The 22,891-nt window shown below is 41.3% G+C and overlaps 1 protein-coding gene across 12 annotated transcripts in view; it reads left to right on the top strand.

Moving 5' to 3' along the window:
• The window catches only part of Ih (hyperpolarization activated cyclic nucleotide gated potassium channel Ih), a 278,665-nt gene that overhangs the window by 233,215 nt on the left and 22,559 nt on the right, over window positions 1–22,891 (top strand). For 8 of the 12 annotated variants that reach the window (XM_076438053.1, XM_076438052.1, XM_076438051.1 and 5 more), the window contains one exon: window positions 15,963–16,070. The exons of 2 other annotated variants lie outside the window; for them this stretch is intronic. In XM_076438053.1, the coding sequence (XP_076294168.1) occupies window positions 15,963–16,070 (108 nt within the window). Of the gene's footprint in view, window positions 1–9,743; window positions 9,819–15,962; window positions 16,071–22,891 lie in introns of all 12 variants that reach the window. 2 more of the 12 variants (XM_076438063.1, XM_076438057.1) reach the window with 2 other exon arrangements.

Below are 22,891 nucleotides of genomic sequence, written 5' to 3'. Positions count from 1 at the left end.
TGACTTCTTTATTGTTTGAGTATGTTTAACATGTAGATTAGTCTGGGGCTTAGGTCAGCGTTGAAATTAAGTCACTGATCTATTATCCGAACGTCCTTGTCCTTACAATTCGAATAGTCTAGGTTCTAGAGTGAATTTTCGTATTTTATGAGCTGCAAAAGAATCGGTGAAAAGATAACGTTGGTTTAGAAATTCGTAGATTGTAATGTGAGATGAATTAGATTTGGAGATTTATGGATATATCGATGAAGATTGTTTAAAATTATATCATATACTTGGTTCACTTAAGGGTAGCAGCCTAAATGTGTCTTTCAATTGTGATGATATGAAGAGTATTTTCTGTGCAATTTTAAATTGTTAATATTTAGAAACTCCGTGGGCAACGTTATCTCGAATAATTTTATGCTACAGTGTGAGTGTGTATATTTTTCCTGTGTATATTGCAGCTGACATTGCAGCATGTTCAGAGATATTAATAGCATAACCTTTAACTGATCTCTGACTTCCAAAATCTAAGTGAAGTATGGAAGTCATTTCTCGTCAAATTGCGTACAAAATTTCATCACTGAAGGAATATTTAGATGGCTATTTTTAAGTGAAGCCACCTGTATAACAATATCATATTAAAAGCATTAAAAAAAATGTTCAAAGTAATATCGTATGGACATACAAAAATCCAGAGTCACGAGTGAGTTCTAAGTTTTCTTGATACTTTATCGATACGATTGTAATTTATTAGAACTAATCACATCTACTCAATTAAAATCCTACATTTATTCCAAACAATATCATTTTTACATTCCAGACACTTGTAATTTTTAGAAATTCCAATAGATTTTGTTTTGCTAAAATATTTGATGTGATAACTTTGCCTACGGAAATTATAAACCACGTTTACGTTTGATAAATTTCGCTCTAAAGACTACAAGCTGTATGTTCAATAAGAAAACTCTGATTTCCATACGACAACATCGAACACAAGTCTATAATTCTCACTTAAACAAATTTCAAAATGCAGTTCGTCACAAAGTCTTCATTAACGTTTTAAGCAGAAAATGTTTGAAATTATTTATTAATAATTTGTTCCAAACGTTTCCTAAATGAAGTTTAAACTTTCCTCACAGTTTTGTAATCCTTTCTCTAATTCTTCTTTACTGTATTCCTTCGAATAGTTATCATCGTTAACTGTTAATCTCTTTCATTAATCTCTGCACTTCGTTTATTGTCTTATTCATCTTAAGAAACAAAATATAGTGTGCAGGATTGAATAAGATTGATAAAATCTACAACTAGCATGTTTATGCTATTTTGTAAGGTCAAAAGGTTACACGTCCTCGTCGCAAAATTAATATAATCGTTATATACTACACACTCTTTTAAAAATATTTTCATACATTCTCAACAATAAACCAACATTCTTAGAAAATAATTGCATTGATACAGGGAGGTCTAAAATGTAGTCTGCAAGATTTTAAATGTTTCCAACAAAAGTTAATCAGTTTTCAATGGTCTACAAACGATATATTAATGATTTTTCAAAAAAGTTTTATTTCGCTGAAACGTCAAGGTCGCCTTGAATCACCTTCCAGAATGCCTTCGTCTAAGAAATTGGTATCAAGTGACGGCTCTTTTTGTGTAAGAAAACTTTATCATTGTTTCAAACAAATGTGAGTCGTACTTAACAAAATTATAATATATAAAAAATAACAAGGTCAACGTGACCTTGACTTTCAAATTCCTAATGGAGCAAAATTGATCTACAAATGTAGACTGTTGAAAACTTTAGTGAAAACATTTTTTACGCAATTCTCGACTAAATTTTAAACAATCTTACAAATACGTGTTGAAACTTTTGGAACGAATCACGTGCGAAGATTAATCCTCAGTCCTGTAACAGCATCGAAAGGCCTATCTTATCGATCCTCCTCTGCTGTTTACTTTAATTTTCATACGAACACGAACACAGTTCGACGTCCAACCGAAACCAAACACATCGCCGGCAGCCTGAAACGAGCAGCTAGTGCAGTTCGATCGTGATCGATGATTACGTTTCCGGGGTTTCGAGTGTTTCCGCTCGATCGACGTCCTCGTCAGAGTCTCACTTGTCTCATTAGCGATAGGTAAGTAAATCTCCTCGAGATGGAAGTCCTCAGGGTTCGATCTGCCGCGCGTACGTGTAGATCTTCGATCGCTTCGAGTAGGTGTGCGAGGATAATCGTTCTCTAGTACCCGGGCCAGTGTGTCTAAATCGCACGTGTAATTATCGTACGAAATTATTTTGATCGTCGCTCCTCTGATCTATATATATTATTATTATTGTTATTATTATATTATTATTATATATATTATACATATATACAGCTTAAGGAAACGTCTCCGCACGGTTTGATCAAACTTTACTACTCACTGAGCCCTGTTTTCTTTTCAATGTGCATGCAACGCGAACACTTCTGCTGTATGAACCATATTGACCGCCTAAATTAGGGTTATATATTCAATATTGAGCACTATTTTTGCAGAATCGCTATTGCACCATCAAATTCATTGTGTATGATGTTATAATCTTGTATATGGATGTATAAATATGCTTATATGTTTTGAATGGGTAATCGAGTTGTTATAATAAATGGTAACGAGCTACGTTCCGGTGACCCGTGCTCGCGTATCAGCTGATAAATGCCGTGTCGGAATATGTTACAGCAGAATTGATCGTCAAGGAACAGAAACATACATATTACATACACGTCACTGCTATTGTTACACCCACAGACGAACATGACTCGGGATACCCTGACACGTGATACGAACAAAACAACAGGTCCATTCGCGATTCTTCCCGATTGGGAGCAACATCAGACACTGGAGGAGCTCGTTAAATGCTCGCAAATCGTTTTCATCGTCTACTAAATTTGAACAAACAAATGATGGAGATCTCGTACGTGTGGTATATGTGAAATGTGCTCGATATTTGTACAACAACATTTTTGTTCTTATTTATTCCAAACACGATACAATCTGGATCCTATTTTCTCGTTTAATCCATACTTTCATTTAATAGCTAACATCGTTAACTGTTAATTTCTTTCATTACTCTCCGCTCTCTGTTTATTCTTTTTTTATAAACGATTATTCTTTGTTTATTATTAATATTCGTTAAAAAAACAAAATGTAATCTTCGGGATTAAACAAGATTGATAGGAATCTCTTACATCATAAATAAATCAAGTGGGAAAAAGTTCAATACATGTGAAATGTGCACGATATTTGTACAACAACATTTTTGTTCTTTATTATTCCAAACACGATACAATTTGGATCCTATTTGCTCGTTTAAACCATAACTTAATTCATTCAACAGTGTACAAATCCTTAGAGACTTAATCTACATGATCGACATAATCTATAACTTGTATTACTTATACGTTCCACAGATTAGTTCGGATAATCGAGGTACCACTTTGCCGTGGATTAAACAAATAAATGAGATCCAAATTGTACCGTTTTTGGAGTCATTTTAACCAGGAAAATGTCACAAATACAAAGAACCAACGAATAATCAGAGAACTGCCCAAATGCGTTTTTAAATATTCCATAAAAAGATAAGTCTGAAGCCAGAAGCTAAAATACAACTAAATCGATGCTTTCTAGCCAATTACAACATAAAATTTATTTTTCGTGCATCGTTAATAGCTGGACAGCGGATCTTTATGCAAATTAAAAATTTTCTTCCTGGATTGCAACAAGCTGGAGAGAAATAGAAATTTATTTTCTGTCTTAGTATGCTTAATGGGTTGAAAATAATATAACACTATTCTTAAGTTCTTCTAATTGATGTACTATTTTAAATGACACTTACTCATTTTTGTCAAAAATGCATAAAATCCGCTGCCTACTTATTACTATGTATCAGAAACAGTCTACAAATTCGATGATTTAATACACGTTCTCGTTTCATCGATCTCAAACCGATCACCGAGCATTTAGCGAGGTCCCGTCGCATCTCGGATTTGCAAAGATCGTATCGTGACGAAGGACACTGACAAGTATATTCGACAGGGGCGTCAACAATGTCGAAACCACCCCTAACCCCATCGCGAACAACACGCCGTGTGTCACGTGTATGAGAAACGAGTCTTTTTTCTGTGTCAGTTTGATTGTGTCTTGCTGTTTAGCGTGGCGCAGCGAACAGACCAACGAATCAATCAGGCTTCTCCATCCGATGGAAATGTAGCAACCATGTGACCTATACTCTGAATGTTTACTTGCGCTTGCGTTGAAACGTCTTGTTTTGCCTCCCTCTGCTTTTCATCCGATGTTTTCTGTTCCATTCGACGAGCCAGACTCGTCGAAGTTAACTCGCATCGCGATCGTCGTCGATTTTGAATTTCTCGACTGCGGATGTTTGCACAGACGACTTCGTACGAGAAAATTGGACAGAACTTCATTTTCCTTTTTAGGAATTTCCTTATGATCATAATGATGGTTTTGAATTAATTTTTCATATGTTATAATCACCGATAGGGGCTGCGCAACTTCAGAAAATTTTGGTTAAATATTTTTCAGCCCTCTGCGCTCTGAGACACCATTAACAGTTACCGTATTAAAATTCAAAACAATTGACATATAGATATATTAATTTATTTTTGTGCTTGATAGATTGCAAAGTTCCTTTGATTTCTAAATTCTGTTTGTTCTAACTAGTCTGCGGATCTTTATTCTTCTCTCACAGTGTACAAGGGGGTGATTAGACCCCATACATTAGTGCAGCAGAATGAAAGAAAAAATTTCACTGCATAAGTTTTTATGTAATTTTCTTGATTTTTGAAAAATAAGTGTACAATAATTAAAAATAGCATTCCTAGAAAATTTTTGGGAATTTTCCATTCGTCAATCTTTTATATTCATACTCAGAGAGAAGGTTATGCAAAATAAAAATATTCTGCCTCGATTGTGGGAAGCAGGTAGTTAAACAAAAATTCATTTCACCCCTTCATAGTTTCAAAACAACAACAATATTTTTAGATTTTTTATACTCTTCACTGTTTTATATTTCACCCAGTTAATTTCTTCATAAGCGCATAAAAATCCGCTGTGTAGTTCTTACTCATGAAATGTTTCAAACTTTCTGGGCACTCGAGTAAAACATAGCTTCAATTGCAGAGGGATAATTTTTCTCCTGTTTTGTAGCCAGTACAATCGGAAATAGCTGCTCCATTAGTTAAAATAAATAAAAAGCCACTGAATTAAATTTATTTCGCAAGCTCTTTTCAGAACAGTGTTGGACAAATTTTATTTTCAATAATAAATTAACGTGTTATATTAATTGCAAATAATAACTAAACTTTTTATTTAAATAAAAATTATTTAAATAATTCCAAAAATTATGTATTTATTATTTCTTATTTGCAAATAAAAGATTAGTTATTATTTGGATTGATATATCATTGTTTCGAAAATGAAAAATTCCATATGAAAAAAATTCTTATTTTCACAAGCAAGTTCTCTTCCTTCACAGTTGTACGATTAATGGTAGAAGTCTTGCGTTGTGGTGAGATGACAAGAAGATTCCTGGTATCAGTGTCGCCAGATGAGGGGAGGAAGCATGAATTGAGGGGAATAGCGTCGTAGAAGGAAAAGGTAGAGTGGAGACACAAGTCTTGCCCCGGGGACCTTCTTGTCATCTCACCACAGTGCATGGTACAACTATTAGTATAGCTATAAAACTAAGAGACACTATGAAAGTACAAGCATCCGCAGTCTATTAACAACATTAATAAAACATCATCGTCAAAACCAGCTGTTAGGTAGATCCAAATAACGGGCAAGTCTTATCAGCAGTCATTCTTCGTTGTTCGAATGTCCGGGATTTTAGGGAGCGTCATTATACTTAACTAATTGACACATCACTTTTAATATCGTACAGCAAAATTGTCTTTAAAAGCAATCATTTAAAGCTGAAGGCTCCCTAAGGTCGTGAATGGGTGAAGACAATATTTAGCAATTAATCAGACTCGATCTGCGATATCCTTTCATGGAATCAAGAGAAGCAGTTTCCGGTGATTCGTTCAATTAACGTCGTTCATATTGTCGATGCATTCAAATCATCGTTGAAAAGCGTCTTCAGCCGTCCGGGTTGGATTAGTTCCCGGATTCAGCCTTAACGAGCGCGGCCATACAAAATGGCGGCTGTAATGATCTCTGCAGCGAACTGCTGACCGCAGCTTTCATAAATCCGGGACGCTATAAGGGCGAAATTTTCGATAATTTAGGGCTCCGTTAATAGACTCAGCCGGCATCACTGTCCTGATATAATCGATCGCAGCATCAGGAATTCCCTCGAACATTCCTCGTCGGAAAATTGGCACAGAACGCTAAAAAATTCGCAGAAGAGATTCTCCACACCGTTGATCACATTTCACGGGCATTGAAGATTCATCCCAGTTCTAGACCTTCTAGGAATCACGAGAATATTAATCCACTGTTCGCGGGAAACGGTAATTGTGCTGCTCCCAGAAAATCATCCACCCACGCGAAAGCATTTGCACGCTGTCCACTCGGGGGCGTTTCCACGGAAGCTTTTCCGATAGCCCACTTCTGAGGAATATTAGGAGGTCTGTCCAGAATCGTCAGATCAGAGCAATTACCCTATCTCTGCTAGTACAGGATTAGTCACGTGACATTGTGACGCATGAGGAAGGTAGAGTGGGGAGACAGTCTTGATCTGGCGACTCTGGGCCCGTCCGGAAACTATCCTCCTATCGAAAGGATTAATCTTGGTCAATAACGACGATGTCCTCTTCTATTATAGTCCTCTTTGCAATCCTGACACTTTAAAATTCCGAGATTAGGCGCAGAGTTAGGCTTCTCTTTTACAGTGACGCTTCACTCGTCGATTGTTCCGATCTTAACCTTCACATGTTCCTCGGAAGTAGCTAACACTTAGAGGTTCCTAAGACTCGCACAAACAAGATTAAACCGTTTATGTTTCATTCATAATTTTGTTTGCTACCTGGGTTGCTCATCTTCAATTCTAAAATGTTTTATCAAGTGCAACCTGTACCGTCTTCATGAAATATTGAATTGACAGGGTTGAGTTTGTCTAAACTGTTCACTATTTTCATTATAATAGATTAAATAGATAGTTGATTCAAGTTTACACAATCATTTGTCACGGAAGAGTCTCTCCAACTTCAACAATTTCAAAATGAAGAGTTTAAGACTGGTCGTTCGACGCTTTCAGTAACGAACGTATGAAAAAACATCTTGCACAATAAGCAGACAAAAATGAAACTTTTTACGTTACCCAAGACCAGTGAAGGTTTAAGAACAGTAAATTGTCAGCCTGAGGAACATGTAAGGGTTAGATCCATGGATCCTGAATCGTTCTCACGACACCAGAAGATTTTTTCAGACTCGATGGCTATCAGCGAGGACGCAGAAACTGAAGTTAGAAATAATATTTACACTCGTGGTACAGTCATGACAGCGACGTTCATCGGAACTATATATAGACACTATCTGTCATTTTCATCGGAAAGGTTCGTGTCAGCAAAGTAGTAGCATCTCCGAAACAAGCTTTTTGTTGCACATCCGCAATTAGGAAATTTTGTAGTCTCGAAAGTTGGTTGGATCGCAGCCAACACACAGTACAGTAACATCTCGGAATCAATTTAGGACAATGACACATCAGCCGCGTATTGTCAACCGGAGATTAATGACGATGATGAACTAGAAACCTCCATTGCTACCCGTGTAACCTACATTTAATCTATTAGTGATAATTCTGTGGGTATCGGGAGACCATGCTGGGACTACACTGTTAATGTGAGCTAAGTATCTGATATCAGATTCACTGGCACAATCGATGAATCAAGAGACGTTCGCTATGTAGGCTCCCCATTCATTGTAGATAATGTTCTGTACGCCTTGGGGCTAGGCTGAAACTGAATCGCGAATGCTGACGCAAGTATCGTAGACAGTTTGAGACGAAATGGACGAGCTAGTCTGAAAGTCCTGATAACTGTTTATTATTCTCCGAAATGCAGTTTTCGAACTAGATTCGCATAACCTCGATTATACTTGGCACCTAATGATCAAAGTAGCAGCTAAACCATTAACTCCTGCGTCAGCAATTTAAAGACATCTAACAATCAGAATCATCGAAATCCCAAAAACAGACAAAATACTGAACCCACGATCAAACTTCAAGACTGAACGAAGCTTCGCTAACACATAATCCCAAATTCCATAGTCCTCGTAGTCATCATGATAGCTCCCAGTTCATATCCAGAAGTGTTGAACCTATCAGGACCAGTTCATGACTGTACCACTGACACACACGCTCTAATCTTTAAGTTCTAAAGCGGTCAGATGCCAGAATAACAACTACAACACCATATATAACCACCTAAACGACGATTGATTGTTAACCAACAAGAACAAGTCATAAATGTCCCTGGACGTTCTAATATTACAGAATCAATAGAACCGTTTCTGAATCAGTAATCTCAATCGTCCAGAAGGTTCTATAGTTCCCTAGTAAATAGAGTGAGTACCGAACGTTCGGCGACAAATATTGAACTAGACTAGCGTGACCCAAGTATTTTATCAGGATGAGGTAGTGGCTATAGCTGTCTCGAGAAATATGTGAACGGATGAAAAATTCGTGCAGGAAGAGTTGCACGCTACAGAAACGATCATCGTTCGGTGGAAGCTTTGTTCTAGGTTACGAAACCTTTCAGAGGTTTCCTTTAATAAACGATGTAGCTTTTCTGTGATTTTTACAAATGATTTTCAAGATAAACGTATTAAGATCTTTCGCGATCAATTTCATCGCTATTTAATGATTGTACTTGGGCTTAGATCAATAACGTTTAGCAATTCCTTATCAGTAGATTGTCAATCCTGAAGCTAAATAAACATTTTCTAGGTATTGTTTATGAAGACCGCAGTTAGACAAGAATTTATTTCTTACCATTTATTTTTTTCCATTTTAGTATGTCCCCAACCTAGCCTATCTAGTATATAGTCTATGTTCCCAATCTAACATATGTCCTCAACTTAGCTGATTCCCCCAGTCTTATGTCCCCAACGTAGCCCATGTCCTAATGTGTCTGATCAAAATGTAGACTTAGCACAAACTCTTAGATGTCCAAACTCGGAATTAGGATGTCCTCATCCTAGCCTATGTTCCCAACCCAATCTATGTCCTCAACCCAATCTATGTCCTCAACTTAGCCTATAGCCTATGTCTTCAACTTAGCCTATGTCCCCAACCTAGCCTATGTCCCCAAGCTAGCCAATCTTCTAAAACTAGCCTAAACACACATTTTTAAGAAAACGTCTGATATCTGAAACCAGATTGCATCTAATCACAACCTAGACCAAGCACAAAGCTCTAAAATGACCAAACTCAGACTTAGCACATACCCAAGCCAGCTAATCCTCAGAAGAAAACGTCTGAATCTGAGAATTTAGACTTCTGAAGCAGCCAAAGCCAGATCAAGGTTTTGCCACCGTCTGAGAAGAGTTTCTGTGGCTCAGAGCACTATTTGGTGCACAAATTATTCATCCCTCATGTGTCTGAGAGTATCGAAGACAGCAATAGCCACCGCCACAACCTGTACCGTCAGAGAACAGTCTCCGCGCGAAAGCTACCCCCGACACGAAAGACACAAAGAACAACATCCATAATATGAAATACCAGGCGTATTGCGAGAACACGTTTCCGAATGGGTTTGCAGATCCCCCTTTATCAACAGCCGGAGAGGCACTACGAGCGTCGGGCGACACCGCCCCAACCAGACCGAACCAGCAAGGTGTGCCTGCCTAGTAACCCCGAAACCAAGGCCAAATGCCCTTTCTTGATTCAAGCGTTCGTTAACTTAAAACTTAATGTTTCTACGTATAACTATGAATATATATATATATATACCATACATATATATACATTATACGCTAGATCATTATATATATATCTATATATTACTATATTGTTTTTCTGTTAAGGCTATTGATTATCGTTAACGTATTCTCCTTACTATATTTACCGTTGTTTTTCGATTGATCCACTCGTTGTCGTTTGGTTTGAGATACTCCTATAGAGATCGTGCTTAGTCTTGACGTCTTACCTGTCTTTTTTTTTTTTTTTTGTTCAGTCGTGAAGTATGACCAGGTTTCGTTTACTGAACGCTGTGCCCAATGTTCCGACACAATTTTTAGACCCGAATGAGAGAGCGGGCCTGACCAACAGCTCATCCATTAATAGATCGGATCCGATCCTTGGTCCGATCATTTATCTTCTTAGCCCTCGCCTCTTAGAGGTCAGTGTTGCACGAGCACCTGGTAATGCGAAGTGACGTATGATGTATAGAGGCTAGACCATTTCTCTTGCCATAACTCTGTGTTTTCTGCATTCTGCATCGTTCGCTTTGACGTTGTTTAGAAAGAAGGAACAGAAACAGCGAAACTTTATCAATACAATCGAATCATTGCCATCAGCTGGCTGATCTCCCAGGACCTCTTGTCTTCTTGTGTACCAACTTGTGTACAGATTTAATCATAGATAGCTAACGAATTCAGGAGAACATAGCTCTTGGTCAGCCCCGCCTTTAGTCCTGTAGTCCTGGCGATGCCAAGTGCCACATGGATCTTAATTAACGACGAAATAAGAGATCTGCTTGAATCAATTAATCGAAAGATGAATCCATGTCGCACTGTCTAGCTCGATTCCTGTGAAAGTACGTGGGAACTTGACATCTGACATGCTGTCATACGTTTTTGTTTTTTGCCCGGGTCTTGACAGTTTCTATGTTGTTAGGAAACAGTTCCGTTAACGTATAGTCCGCTCGTGTCGAAAACCTGCTCCGGCGAAGGTCACGCCGAAGCTCGACACAGATCACGGTGAACTATATAGCATCTCCGTTCTTGGCTCGGATCGCCGCGTGTTTGCTTCCATCAGGCCCGGCACAGGTGCGCATGTATATTAATCGTGAGTGGATCGATAGTTAGCCGTGAACTGGAGTTATCCGCGAGGAAAGTGCTGCATATGATAGAGGGTCGTGCATGTAACTGTTCCCCGTGATTGTCGCGGAAGAGGACCATGGTACCGGCGAGCGGCGGTGGCACTTTTCCGTCGGTAGCAGAACGCGCGGCGATGATTAAGAACGGAGAGAAAGATAAAAAAGATAAGAATCAAACAGCGAGAAGATAATGAGTCAGTCGGAAAAGAAAAATGGCCCCGAACGGTGGGAACAAAAGGTGCCAAGACAATGGCCGCGAAGGTATTCGACACGACGCCACACGGCTGCTCTACAGACGAGAAAGTTGGTTGGACTGATCGTAGGTCTGCCTGTGAGTGTTAGGTGTATATTAACCCTATTTGCCCGAAAACTTTTGGCGATGTGCCCGTGTTCAGTGTGTGCTCCCATTTTTGTTCGAACCGCCACCGACATCCCCTGACTGTCTCCCTCGGAACGAAGGGGAGAAGAGAACACCGCCGAGATCTTGCATTGTTTCCATTCACCCACGGTGCTTGCTGGCCGATGTTGTTCATTAGGCCGCTATTAGACTAGGCCACTGGTGGGCAACTTGGTGGCGCCACCGAATTGAAGAGCTTTTATGAATCGGTAACTGGTGGTACCACCAAGCGTTCATTCCCGCTGTCGATGTAACGCTGTGTCGTGCTCTTATTTATTTTACGATAAATGTGGTGGTAATTTGAACGTCAATTGTTCATGTTTTCGAGATGCTGGTGGCGCAACTTGGTGGTTTTGTCTAATAGGCTACATTCACATCAATGCCCCGGCTGGTGGCGGCGCCACCAAATGTTGTCCGGCCGGTTGTTGATGCCGTCCACCAGATCGGCAACAATTTTTGGTGGCTCCACCAGTTACCGTAGTCTAATAGGTTACATTTGTTTCAATGCCCCACGACGTGCTGAGCCACTGGTGGAGCAACCGAGTTGCGCCACCAGTGGCCTAGTCTAATAGCGGCCTTAGATGCCTGGTTTTTCCGTGCAAAGACAGTTGACTCGAGGATGCTCCGTTATTTCTGTTCGCCAAGATGGGATCTCCCAAGCGCGTGTGAACGCAGCGTTTTGCGATCCTGCTGGCCTCTTTAATACTCCGTTCGTGAAACCTCATCAGAAGTGATCGCTTGCGTCTGGACTACGAATGGAGTATGGATCGCAAAACGCTGCGTCCACATGCGCTCAGGAGATCCCCACATCCCCCCTCCCTCTCGTTCTTTTGTTGTTTGTTATGTGACTCGCGGCGAGGAACAACGATAGACGCAGAGATGTCGGTTTAGCGTTCGTGATAGATCAGTAGAGATTCGTTCGGCCGGTCGATCCACAGAGTGTAGCCTCCTCGACTTAGCATGCGGCTCGATGACGATCCATCGATCGTTCCTCTTTCGATCGCCGGTCGTGCGTGCGTTTGTTCCGTGGTTGCTCCCCTCGCTGTGGTTGTTTCTGCTCGTTGGAATGCAAGTAGCGCAGGCGAACTTCGTTGACAGATCTAGCGTGCACGTTGTAAGGACACCGAGGGACGCGTCCGCACTGTATCGATCCAGACGAGGGACTTCCGGTTCGAATCACAATGGACCGCGGGGGACATTGCGTTTTTGCGATTGTCACAGGGACTCGATCCTCGGAGATCGGCTCCCCGCGACGATAATAAGTTATTTCCCCGACGCCTATACAGAATCCCGACGATGGATCTCAGAGCACGATTAATCATAGCTGTCGCGCGGCCCAGTGACAAATCACAGGCGACCCCACAGAGACCCTTCCCGAGAAATCGCGCGAGCCGATTTCTGATCGCGAGACACGATGGACGACGTTTCTGTAATTTTTAAGGCCCGAGTCCTTTCACCCTTCACTAAATATCGCGATCGTCCTCGATCATTAAGAGATCTTAATGCGCAATCTCGTGCAGAGACGTTTCGCACCCAGGATCTTCAGACTCAATGGATATCGAACGCTGGCGGGGAGTTAAAGGCAGCACACGCTAACGTCCGGTCATTCAGCAGTGTACTTTTAATTCGATCTTTATCCCATTTTCGTTTGGTTTCATCCTTTTTTATACACGTCCGATGATCTAGAGCGCGGCTTCAAGTAGATAATCAGATCTTGTGCAAGAGAGAACAGAGGTTTCGTTCGTGTTACTCGACAATCTGTTTTTACGTTGTGCTCTTATCATTTTTTTCTCTGTCCCCCGATCAATGCACAAAACGTTGGTAACACTGCGTGCGTTGCGAAGATCGAAGATCGAAGAGACCAACGAACCACCAATGGATTAATACACTTTTCTTACAGTTTTTCACTCTTGCTTTCTGGTGTTTTCACGTGCAGGTTGTCGATTGATCAAAAGAGAGGAAAACGGAGATACATAATGATGAACATGATAATGAACATATTAATTGTAAGATACTACATCGGCTTCGAATCTGTAAACATTTTCAGTTACTTGAATCGTCTATTATGAATGACTGTCAAGCTAACTTTAACGAGAATATCGAATATTTCCGTTCAGCAAGCTGTTTTCCTAATTTACAAGACACGAAAGCTAAAAACAGTTGATCTTGTCACTAGACTGCGGATTTTATGCTTTCACGATCGAAATATAAATCGGTGGGAGAAATTAAAAATATTAGTAAAACACTGTTTTCCACTTTTTGAAATTATTAAAAGAAAATTTTGATTTCCGTGTACTTTCTGTTTCGTATAGTTGACTTGGACAATCTTTATTTTGCATAAAAATCCGTGGTCTATGGGTCGCAGAATTCGTGGAATCGAAAACAGAGGGTAACGATGACTATACTGCGGATTTTATGCAGTGTTATAAAGGAGTCGGCAGATTTGAAGGATATCGTTGCTTTATTTTCGATTTGTTGAAATGATTGAGAGAAGTAAGCTTTCATTTTTTTTCGGATGGCGAATTTTGATTTTGCAGAAAAATCCGCAGTCTAATGACGACCGGTGACAGACATACAAGCATTCCCACACACGCCCAGACAATGAAACGGAATCGCAAATGCGACGGGACTCGAAACGAGAGAGGATAGACCAAACTTTTGTGCAGAAAAGCGAAACCCGATCCAAGAGAGCCGGACCCTAACAAGTCTCATTCGACTTCTACTTTTCAATTTCATCGTGTTCCCATTTTCGCCCTCCATTTTAAGCTTTCGTTTCTTTCCAAGTAAGACGAACGTTTCGGACACTTTTAATTTCCACCGGAAGTTTCCGGCCTCCCGCCGTCGACGGCGATAGTCCCGAGGAGTGGGTGGGCATCAATCGTGGCTCGGACGAGGTCGAAAAATCGGTGGAAAAAAATCAAGCGAGCGACGAACGAAAAAAAATTTATATACTCTCTCTCTATCTTTCTTTCTCTCTCTTACTATCTCTCTCTCACTATCTCTCTCTCTCTCTCTCTCTTTCTCTCTTTCTTTCTCTCTCGATTGTTCATCGGAGCTGACTGACCCGCTGAATCGATCTCTCGAGCCTTTATACGAGCTTGACAAGAGACTGCGGCTTCACGCTTGGCGCGACTGCTGCAACGAAAAGCTTGACCTAAACGAATGGCTTCTTGATTTCTTACTTCTTAACTCACGAACCATCAACTATTATTCTTCTTATATTTATATTCTATTATTATTAATTGTTATGATTATCCTTATTGCGCTGTGTTGACGGTGAATTTTGTGCAACAATCTGTTCTCCACCCACACCAATGCGCCAACCCATCATGTATCATCCGCGCCGTTACTTAATCAGGAAAATCGAATCGAAAAGAAACTCCATTGGTCGAAATCGACGATAACACACACGTTCTTATACACATGTCCGCCACATAATATGAACGAACGAGATTAAAACGAACACGAAGCACCACGTCTCCCTCACCAACAACAATGACAAACAACAACGACGAATTGTTTTATGATTTCACGTTTCTTTCCGTTTCTTGTTCTTCTCGATTAAAAAAAAGAAAAGAAAAGAAAAAACAAACAAACGTGTGTCCACCTACACGAGCCAGCGTCCTCGCGGAAGAAGATGGATCTCTGCAGCCGGGTTCGGGCCAGATCGATCTCTCGATCGGATCGATCGCAACGAACGGCGAGCCAAGGGGAGGAAAAACGAGAAAAGTCAAACGAGGGGAAATGATGAGAAAGAAAGGAGGAATAAAAAAAAGAGCATGGTCACAACCGTGCTCCCGGCGACGGATGGGATCGCTGGAAAATAGTTGAAAAGCGAACACGGCCCTGGATCCGTTTGATCCTCCGTCCTTTTTAGGAGACGAACCGTGGGAGAGAGATTCTTCTCGCCGTGTGTTTCTCTCTCTCTCTCTCTCTTTCTCTCTCTGTGTGTGTGTGTCCGCGCACCCTGTTATATATACATATACCTCTGATAAAAGCGCGTATGTCTCTCACACGGGACTTTCCGCTCGACGAGAGAACGAGAAAGCCGGAGCAAAAAAGAACGAACAAGAACGAACAAAAGAAAAGAAGAACGAAGGGAACTTGAATATATCCTGTCGCCTTACAACCAGATCTGCTCCTTCTGTTTTCTCTCTCTCTCTCTCTCCTTCTATCGTCTCTGTTTTTCTTTTCTTTGTCTACTATACTTGAACGTAACACACATAACTGTCGACTAATCGAACTCCCCCGAACCACCATTTTCTTTTTATTTTCCACCATACTATCTCTCTCTCTCTCTCTTTCTCTCTCTATCGCTCTCTATCTTTGTCTAATATTTCTTCTTCTTTTTCTCTGTTTCCTTAAGTTCTGTTTTTCAATCTGTCTCTCTATCTCTCTTTTCTATTTTCTCTCTATCTCTCTCTAATCTCTATTTCTATCTTTCTCTGTCTGTCTACTTCTCAGTTCTCTCTATTACGAATCTCTTGATAACCCGGCCCTTTTCTTACTACGTCTTGCTATGTCCCGCTTTCTTTTGTTTCTAGATATTGCAGAACCTACAAAAAAAACGCACTGAGCGGAGGGGGCGCCTAAGTTCTGACAATATGAGTAAAAAGAAGTCCGGTTTCAGCAAAAGCGACCTTATTTTTAAGGTAACCCGCCCTAACGAACGCGCGAGCCCGCGTCCACGGGGTTCTAGGGAACCGTAGGACCCGCCTCGGGACCATTTACCGTCCCGTTTTCATGAGACCCGAACCACGGACGCCGACTCTGTCGACCCTGTTGCCGTTCTCTCCGCACGTTTCTCGTCGATTCGAGCCGAGATTATAACGCCACGTAGATAACAGGTTCCACCGCTCGAAACGAACGACAATGAAATCCGTCGTGTGTCCGCGGCTTCCATTTTGTCACGGAAGTACAACCGAAGAAAATGATTGAAACGAGAACGAAACTGACAAACCGAGGACTCTAACGATCCTCCGGCGACCATAATGGCCGAGCCAACGAGACGATTCGATTAGTAAGAGATCGTCGGAGAAAATGAAATTCGAGTTCAGGGGGTTGCACGAACGGAAGGAGTCCAGAACGGTCCCTCGGTCTCGAGGTCTCAGAAACCGGAAGCGGCGGTCCGGAGGACGATGGACGCAGGGGCTGTACGCTGATTGGCTCGTTGGTTTATTACAAACATTCGCTTCTACTTTCCGCCGCATTATACATTACATATATACCCGCAGCAATAGGCTATGCTTCTATACATTCACCATCGGCACCCGCCTAGCGATGAGAAAGTACCAAAAAGTGTGTTTTTTTTTCTCTCATTATGTGTGACATGTCGATATATATATATGTATATATAGTATACATACATATATATATATGTATATTTGTTTATTAGACGACTACAATCATGCCCCCGGATTACGAAACGGATCAAGCGCCCCGCTCGCAAGAACGCCGGAGCTGACTTCTGATCCCGTTGCTAGAATTCTCCTCGTTCTAAAAGAATAAAAAGAAATAAAATTCTAGAGATCGTGTAACTCTGCCCCCCGTGCGTTTTCCAGTGAACACAGAATCAATGCTCGACGAGGAAACCGTAGAATCACGGATTTACCAGAATAATTACAAAGAGCAGACGTCGAGCTTGAACGCTGTCGTCTACTTAACTGTGTGGATCCTTCTCTCCTCCCTCTTTCTCTTTCTTTCTGTCTCTTTCTCTCTATCTCTTTGGCTCTCTGATTTACCGAGTTTCTCTCTGTTACCGTTCTGCCGCGGAAAACTTCTTTTCTTTCGTTCGACCCCGTGTATAGCACCAGAGTCCTTTAACGCCCAGAACGTTCCCTGAAGATGTGTCCTTTGACTCCTTTTTTCCAAGGACTTCCACTCCTTTTTTTCCAACCCGTCCGAACAGCCAAAGAAAAAAAAAACAAGAGAAAAGAGTTAATACGGTTGATCCGGTGCACCGGACGAACAGGCCTTATTCTGTTACCAAGCCCACTGTCCACGCACTGTCTCTTGAAAATGCTTTTTTGATCGCTAGACGGTGTGCACGATCCTTTGATAAACGAGCGCACGTTGATTGGGCGTCCCTTCTCTGTCGCTTTGTTGCAAATCGCGCGCACTGTGCCGCTGCGGGCGATGGGCGCTCGACCCCTCAGTCTCACGCCATTTTGTGTTGTCAGTGAGTCCGTGTCGCTTTGGATGTTGGTAGAATACTTTGTGTTGCAGGCTATAGAAAAGACGGACACGTCGAACGAGCCCGGAAACTTTTACCGTGTCCGGCTGCGAACACGAAACGCTTGCGATTACCTTCGTGCCTCAGGTTTCAGGGTTTAAAACCCTTCAGAGGGACGACTGTCCGTTCCTTTCTGTACGACGTTCGTAGGATGCTACGTTACTATCATTTGCTGGGGATGTAGATCGTTTTATTATTATACATTTCATATAACTGTAGTAATACGATCTTGTGCAATTTTTCGAATATTCTTTAGAGTCAGTACGGTGCACAGACGTCCCTGAAGGGTCAGCCTTCTTGCTGCCAAGAGCTGTAGGCCAACGAGTGTTTGTATAGAAACGTAAACATCAAATTGGTCCCAGTTGTTTTTTAAATATTTCATTTATACTGGCAGCAAGACGGTTAACGATCTCTGTTAACTATCTTTCAGGACACGTCGAACAATGTAATTTGATCTCGCCTTTGAGCATCCATTCCGCCGAATTTCGTCACCGGAATTTCAACTTGTCATCTGGATCAGAGTCCTTCGGATGATCAGTTTACGGTGACGATTTTCTGGTTGAAAGTTTCAGGAACGTTCGCGAAGTTGTGAAAGATTTCAGGTACTTTGCGAAATTGAACACCAGTTGACTCTGTCCGATCATCACCTTCCAAACATCCCAGAAATCATAGTAGTCATCGTGAAACAAATTGCGGTGTTGAAGCTTCTCCCAAAATTAAAGTTGAAATTTGTTACATGGAGTAGAGAGATTAGTATTATCTTCAGCTTATTAAAATTATTCGAGGAAGAAACACATTTTGTATAAAAATCCAGTAGTCTATTTATCACAGAGATTACTTCTGCAACTGTTTTAGATGGTGCGAGTTCCAATGAAGTTTGATAAAAGCTGTGTATTAACTGAACAGTCTAGTTAACAATATATGTTATATGAATTTAAAAAAAGGTCACGTTGCAATCTAATTAAGTTCTTAGTTAACGTCACAGTGTATAACCCAATTTATATTAAAATTAAAATTGCCTTCTTCCAACAATTTTGCCATGGAAGACATCAAAGCTGTACAATACTGTCTTCCATGAATATTAATTCTGAAAAATATTGAAATTGTATTATTTACACTCCAGTTGACAGTAAAGCTCAAACTACCCCACCACAGTGTCTACAAACCACCAAATTAACGTTGAGGAACTAGAAAACTAACTTTGGAGAAGCAAATTAAATCGTTAGCAATAGAAATCGTTAATTTTCAACAATATTGAAATTGTATTATTTAGGACCCTTTAGTCAGTGGTGGAAGTGAAACTGACCATCACAATACCCACCCCCATGAGATTAATGTTGAAGTACCAGAAAACTAACTTTGTGGAGAGTAAAATTAATATACAAATAGTAATCGTTAATTTTCATTATTGAAATTGTATTATGTAGGACCCTTTAGTCAGCAGTGGAGGTGAAACTACCCACCACAATACCCACCCCCATGAGATTAATGTTGAAATACCAGAAAACTAACTTTGTAGAGTAAAATTAATATACAAATAGTAATCGTTAATTTTCGAAAATGTTGAAATTGTATTATTTAGGACCCTTTAGTCAGTGGTGGAGGTGAAACTACCCACCACAATACCCACCCCTATGAGATTAATGTTGAGGTACCAGAAAACTACCTTTGGAGAATAATTAATACAAAGATAGTGAAAATTGTATAAAATATTGAATTTGTATTGTTTCGAACCCTCTAATCAACAACAGAACTCAAGCTACCCTGAAAGTTGAATTGGAATGATTAATGACGAAATGTTGGAAAACTCTGAAAACTTATGAATATAAAGATAAAATCTGGAAACACGTGGCAGATCGATAGTAACATTCAAAGCGTCACGTGATTCGATAATCGGAGCGAGCGTGATCCCGTCGAGCCCATCGCCGGCCATCATCATGAAATCCATTCCCCGAAGAAAACCAACCCCTTGTCCCTGGAACCCGGCCTGGAACGCCACCCCCGTGTTCGAGGCGCATCGCTGTTCTTTTCCTAGATGAGTAACGAAAACGGAAATGAAACGAACCAGAAAGGAAACGGAATAACAATTAGGGCGCAATGTATGAGAGTAGAGAGCTCGCTACCAACCCCTACCGCCACTCTACGAACGACTTTTACCCTACCTCTCGCCTCCTTCCCACGCCCGTTGAGCCGCTGTTGCTTCTCGGCCAAGAAAATGCACCCCCTTTACGTGATACTGGCTGGCTATCTTTGTGTGGCTGCAAGCAGGCGCAGAGAAACAGAAAAGACTATAAAGAACGATAGCGAGAGGAAGAGGTGGCTTGCTTCGTTGCTTAGAGCCTGGCTTTTTCGCCGCTTGATGATTGTTTGACTTGGCAGCTGGCGTTCTTTTTTACGTTTTCTCTCTCTCTCTCTCTGTCTCTCTTTCTATTTCTATTTCTATCTTTATCTATCTCTCACTCTTTCTCTATTTCCCACTCCTACTCAATCTCTCGCTCTCTCTATTTCTCTGTTTCTTTCTCTTCATTTCTCCATCTTCGAATTTTCTAAGTGTTCTCCCTCATCCGTCCCCGTGTACTTCTGTTCTCTCGTTTTCCTCAGTTCTCACACTCGGTTCTCTCTTATTTCCATTGTTTACGTTCTCGCGTTCCTCCGTTCACGCGCAGACATTAGGATCTTTCCCAGGTTCGCGAATTCTTCGGCGATCGTCCCCGTTCTGCTTCCGTTCGTCCGTTTTGTTCAGTTCACCCAAACGACGACGTCCGTGTGCGGATTTTGTTTTCTCTCTCTCTCTCTTTCTCTATCTATCTCTCTATCTCTCTCTGCTCCTTCTCTCGTTCCCCGTTCTCGCCCCTGTTTTTGGTTATATCTAACCGTTGGTTCGTTTCCCGTTGTAGACGCTGTCGCTACCTGCGTGCGCGCGCGCGTTCGCCGTGCGCTCACCTGTGCGCGCTTTACCCGTGCTCCCAACCACAGGTACACACACAGGCGAACACGCCGCGCTGCATCTGTGTAAATATGTTCCATCGAACGCCATAGTTATTACCGATCACTTTCGATCACTATAGTTCAGTTTTTTGTTCATAACCGTTGAAAGTTGTTCGAACAATACGAAGAACCGCTTTCCGTCTTTTTGAGTGGACTTGTTGACTATCGTAGAACAGAAGGTTCGATGTTCACTTGTTCTATTGTATATGTGTATTCATTCCTTTGTTTGTCTCTGTCATTCTATTTCTCTCTCTCTATTATCTGTCTCTATCTCTCTCTCTCTTTCTCTCTGTGTTTTTCTATCTGTCACTCTCTTTCTCTTTCTGTCTGTCTCTCTGTATTTTTCTCTTACTATCTCTATCTCTCTCTCTCTCTGTTTATCATTTGGTTTTTTTCGTTTTTCGTCTTTTGTTTTTACGTTTCTGAATGATTCAAACCATGCGTATGCATATCCACTATGCGCGCGCTCCCATGCGTGACAGAAATAAACCACGTGCCATTCTCTATTACGCGCGCAACAATCCAAACCAAGTGAAACCATCATCATCATCGACTCTTGAACGTAGCGCTATGTGGCGGGCGCGCGCGCGCGCCCGTGTATGTGTACCGCATGATGATGTTTGTTAGTTTGTTCGTTCTTATTATATCTTGTTTATACTCTATTTTTTTGTAACCTTTTTGTTGGTTGGTTTGGTTGATTAATTGCCAGGTAATGTATTGAAACTAGTTGTGGTCTAGCAGTAAGTCTCATCATCGCCCTTCAGAGATACCCCGATGAACCCCCAACCACCCCGCCCCCCCATTATCAATCACCCCAAAATTCGGCCCCCTAATTAATAAATACCTCGGTAAAGTAATCCAGTAGGCGCCAGAAGCAAAACACTACCGACTCGATTTTTTTTTCGCAGCCATCGATCATCATTGTGACGTTGCCGCGATCATTCTCTACGTTCGACAGCCCGTCAGTTCGGAACCATTGTGTGTGCGCTTTGTTTTAATTTGTCTCGATCGAAATCGAATGACGTGACCCGATCAGTCCCCATACTCTCTATCTCTTCCCCTCTCTCTTCGAGAGAAGCGGGGGCTCCGGGTTCCGCAACCCTGAAGGACTCGATCGTCGCCATTTGATTTCGAGATCCGTGAAACACGCGGGTGCCCGATACTCTTAAGGGAGTAGACTCCTTTTTCCAGGATTACAAGGTGGTTGATAATGCAAAGATGGGGCTTTTGAATAGTCAAAAGCGCTAGATAAAAGATCAACCTAGACCGCAATCGCCCCTAAATTTCGTATTTTCACGTTTGCGAGGCGTAATTTGCAATATTCGGTAGCATGCGTCTTCTCATTTCTTGATAATGCAAAGATGGGGCTTTTGAGTAGTCAAAAACACTAGATAAAAGATCAATCTAGGCCGCAATCGCCCCCAAATTTCCTATTTTCACGTTTACGAGGCGTAATTTGCAGTATTCGGTGGCATGCGTCTTCTCATTTCTTGATAATACAAAGATGGGGTTTTTGAGTAGTCAAAAGCGCTAGACAAAAGATCAACCTAGGCCGCAATCGCCCCTAAATTTCCTATTTTCACGTTTGCGAGGCGTAATTTGCAGTATTCGGTAGCATGCGTCTTCTCATTTCTTGATACTGCAAAGATGGGGCTTTTGAGTAGTCAAAAGCGCTAGACAAAAGATCAATCTAGGCCGCAATCGCCCCCAAATTTCCTATCCTTACGTTTACGAGGCGTAATTTGCATTATTACCTGTCGCAGCTTTAAAAATAGCTACATCCGCAGCTGTACGCTGCCGAATAATGCAAATCACGCCTCGTAAACGAAAAAATAGGGCTTTTAAGAGCGATAGCGCCCTAGATCGATCTTTTACCTAGCGTCTTTTACTACTGAAAACCCTCATTTTTGTATTATCGAGAAATGAGAACGCGAATCCCGCACCCTTGCAATCCTGGAAACGAGTCTACCGCCTTAAAAAGGATTGACGTAATAGTGTCGTACTCTGATGCACTGATCTCTGATTGCATTGATACACTTGTGGTCGTGGTTGTGATCATGATCTTGTGGATCTCGTGACGGAGGCAATTGTGTATGCGTTGCCTGTGTACTGTAGGTGCGCGGGATACATTGTACATTGTTGGTCAGAGTTGCAAAACAATGGAATTGATTATGTGGAGTTACGTATTTTTTTGTTAGGGCTTTGTTTGACAGGTAATTGTCTTGTTATTTGATAGTTTGGGAATAATTCTGG

The sequence above is a fragment of the Lasioglossum baleicum genome, chromosome 14 (genome assembly GCF_051020765.1).
Source record: "Lasioglossum baleicum chromosome 14, iyLasBale1, whole genome shotgun sequence".
NCBI classification, from domain to species: Eukaryota; Metazoa; Arthropoda; class Insecta; order Hymenoptera; family Halictidae; genus Lasioglossum; species Lasioglossum baleicum.
This window is presented reverse-complemented; position numbering and strand designations above follow the sequence as displayed.